General features: G+C 34.0%; 1 protein-coding gene across 1 annotated transcript; it reads left to right on the top strand.

Annotated features, from left to right (window-relative positions):
* Positions 1 to 1,045: 1,045 nt before the first annotated feature.
* LOC145158811 (FAS1 domain-containing protein SELMODRAFT_448915-like) lies at positions 1,046 to 1,732 on the top strand. The gene has a single exon (XM_079077649.1). It carries the CDS (start codon positions 1,046 to 1,048, stop codon positions 1,730 to 1,732), a length of 687 nt encoding a protein of 228 aa, XP_078933775.1.
* The last annotated feature ends 643 nt before the right edge of the window (positions 1,733 to 2,375 follow it).

The following is a 2,375-nucleotide window of genomic DNA, read 5'->3' as shown; positions in this document are numbered from 1 at the left end:
ATTATAGGAATAACATGATTCAAGATTTCTTCATTTCATTCCTATGTGAAAATGACTTGAATACTTCTCAAGTAAAGGTAAAAAACTAAAATAATATTCAATTATCACTATTTTTTTATTATGTTGTAGTTGATAGAAAAGTGTGGAGACTTAGTATAAGATTCAGCTAGGTCCTAGGGTCATTTTTTGTAGTTTGTGTTTTATTGAATAAGAACTATGTATATTGTTGGATTATTATTGTGAAGAGATGAATATTAAGGTTCCTATCTACTTACATACATGACTGGTTTTTTATATTTATTATAACCACACTTTATTCAAACATGTGGCGTAGCGCGGACTTTTTTACTAGTTAATATAGTGTCTTATATATATAGATTCTCCGGTTAACCCAAATAAAGGAAAAATTAAATTAAGTGAATCCAACAAGAAGGTTACTATTATTCGGTTAATTAAACCGAATTGCTCGAAAAACAAAAATAATCCAATCCTTATTCGGCTCAGGTGGATTATTCAATTTCAGTGTTTCATTTCAATTGCTATTCAACTGTTAAATGAGAAAAAACAAACTTTTTAATTTTTTTATGAGCTTGTAAAGTTCAGCATATTGTAGGAATAAACGGTAAAGTTACGGTAAGGTTTTATGAAAAATAGAATGTCGATGACGTAATAGATTAAAATTTATAGAGTTTATGGACGTCCTTATATGCTCCAATTTTTGTTCACGTTGTTGATTCCATCTACCATCTATATTCTTTATTCCGAGAACTCGAAAACATACTTAATCCTGAAAATATGGTGGGCTAAAATCATAACACAACCTTTATCTTTGCCTTGCTAAAAAAAGTCAGTCAACCTCGGATATTAGAAGAATATGAGGTAAGTAGGTTTAAATTCCTACAAATTTAAAGGATTCTTGAAGCCATGCAAGAAGCATGAAAATTAAACGGTAGTTAACCCATCAAGAATGCATGTTCGAGCTAATTAACCTTAGCAACATCGAACACCAATTATTTCAAGAATTAACAGCAAATACCACGTAGCCATGGATACTTACGTGAAACTTTGTCTCTCGACTCTTATCATGGCATTGTCACTCATCATTTCATCAGTGTTTGCCAGTCCTTCAGGAAACAATGACATCGTCGTGGCTATCCAAGAGATGGAGAGAGCAAATTACTTCACCTTTGTCATGCTTATAAACATGGTTCCTCCTAGTCTGTTCCAAGGCAATATCACTTTCTTGATGCCAAGTGATAGATCACTCTCTAGAACAAAGATACCACAAAACAGTGTTGTGGATCTCTTGCTCAACCATTCGATTCCCTCCCCTTTGCTTTTCGATCACCTTATTCATTTGCCCACAAACAGCACGCTACCTACATCAAACCCCGACTTGATGCTTAAGGTCTCTAATAGTGGCAGACGGGATTTGTTTCTTGGGAATGTTAGAATCGTTAGTCCTAATATATGCACACATGGGTACTCGGTGCGGTGCCATGGAATAGATGATGTGCTTAGTATTGAGAAACCTGAAATCACATGCCCTAGAGTTGCCTCTCCAATTCCAGGTATTGCCCCACTGTTGGCACCTGCTAGTCAGGCTCCTGCATCAACTCCACCTCATGCTGACGCTTATGAAACCTCAGGTGGTCGAAGACCACATATAGAGTTAGCATTGCCATGTATCACGTTTATGTGGGTATTATTTATAGTAAAGTCGTGTGTTTGATTTAGCTCATGAATTTTTGATTCTTAAAATTGTTGCGATTTCCACAACCTTACGATATACATGTATCTGATCCCCATAAATTTGTAATGTTTATCAAATAAATCAATTGAGTCATAAGTTGAGCTGGTTTTATTCTTTGTTTTAAGGCCACCACACCGTTCCTAATTTAATCCCCACCCTTGTCGCCAAGTAGCCTACATATAACATCGTCATTACAAGAAAAGTATTTGTTAGTGACCAATATTTAGTGACGACCAAAAATATGGTCACTAACAACATCATTAGTCACTGTATATTAAGTCGTCATCGAATTTTGGTAGTAATGCAAATTTAGTGATAAAATCTACGATGGTTGTTACTAAGCGGTAACTAAATCATAGAAAAAATTTATTATTACTATTTAATTTCATGACAAATATTAATGACTATAAATAGTGGTTACTTATTCGATGCTTAATAACCAAAACTAGTTGCTACTGCATCGGAGACTTAGTGACCAAAAATTATGGCCATTAAGTATTATTCGTTTTTCAAATCCACACATTGTGACGACATAATTTCGGTCAATGAATTACAACATAAAAAGTATCAATGACCACAAAATACTTGTCACTTATTATTTATAGATAAATCTCAATTATAG

This window comes from Lactuca virosa, chromosome 2 (genome assembly GCF_052849685.1).
Source record: "Lactuca virosa cultivar CGN04683 chromosome 2, Lactuca_virosa_CGN04683_v6, whole genome shotgun sequence".
Classification (NCBI taxonomy): Eukaryota; Viridiplantae; Streptophyta; class Magnoliopsida; order Asterales; family Asteraceae; genus Lactuca; species Lactuca virosa.
The sequence above is the reverse complement of the archived record's forward strand: the minus strand, read 5'-3'. Positions and strand labels throughout refer to the sequence as shown.

Bases quoted from the DNA above. Each gene is read 5' to 3' on its own strand.
- LOC145158811 (XM_079077649.1), top strand. From the start codon at position 1,046: ATGGATACTTACGTGAAACTTTGTCTCTCGACTCTTATCATGGCATTG.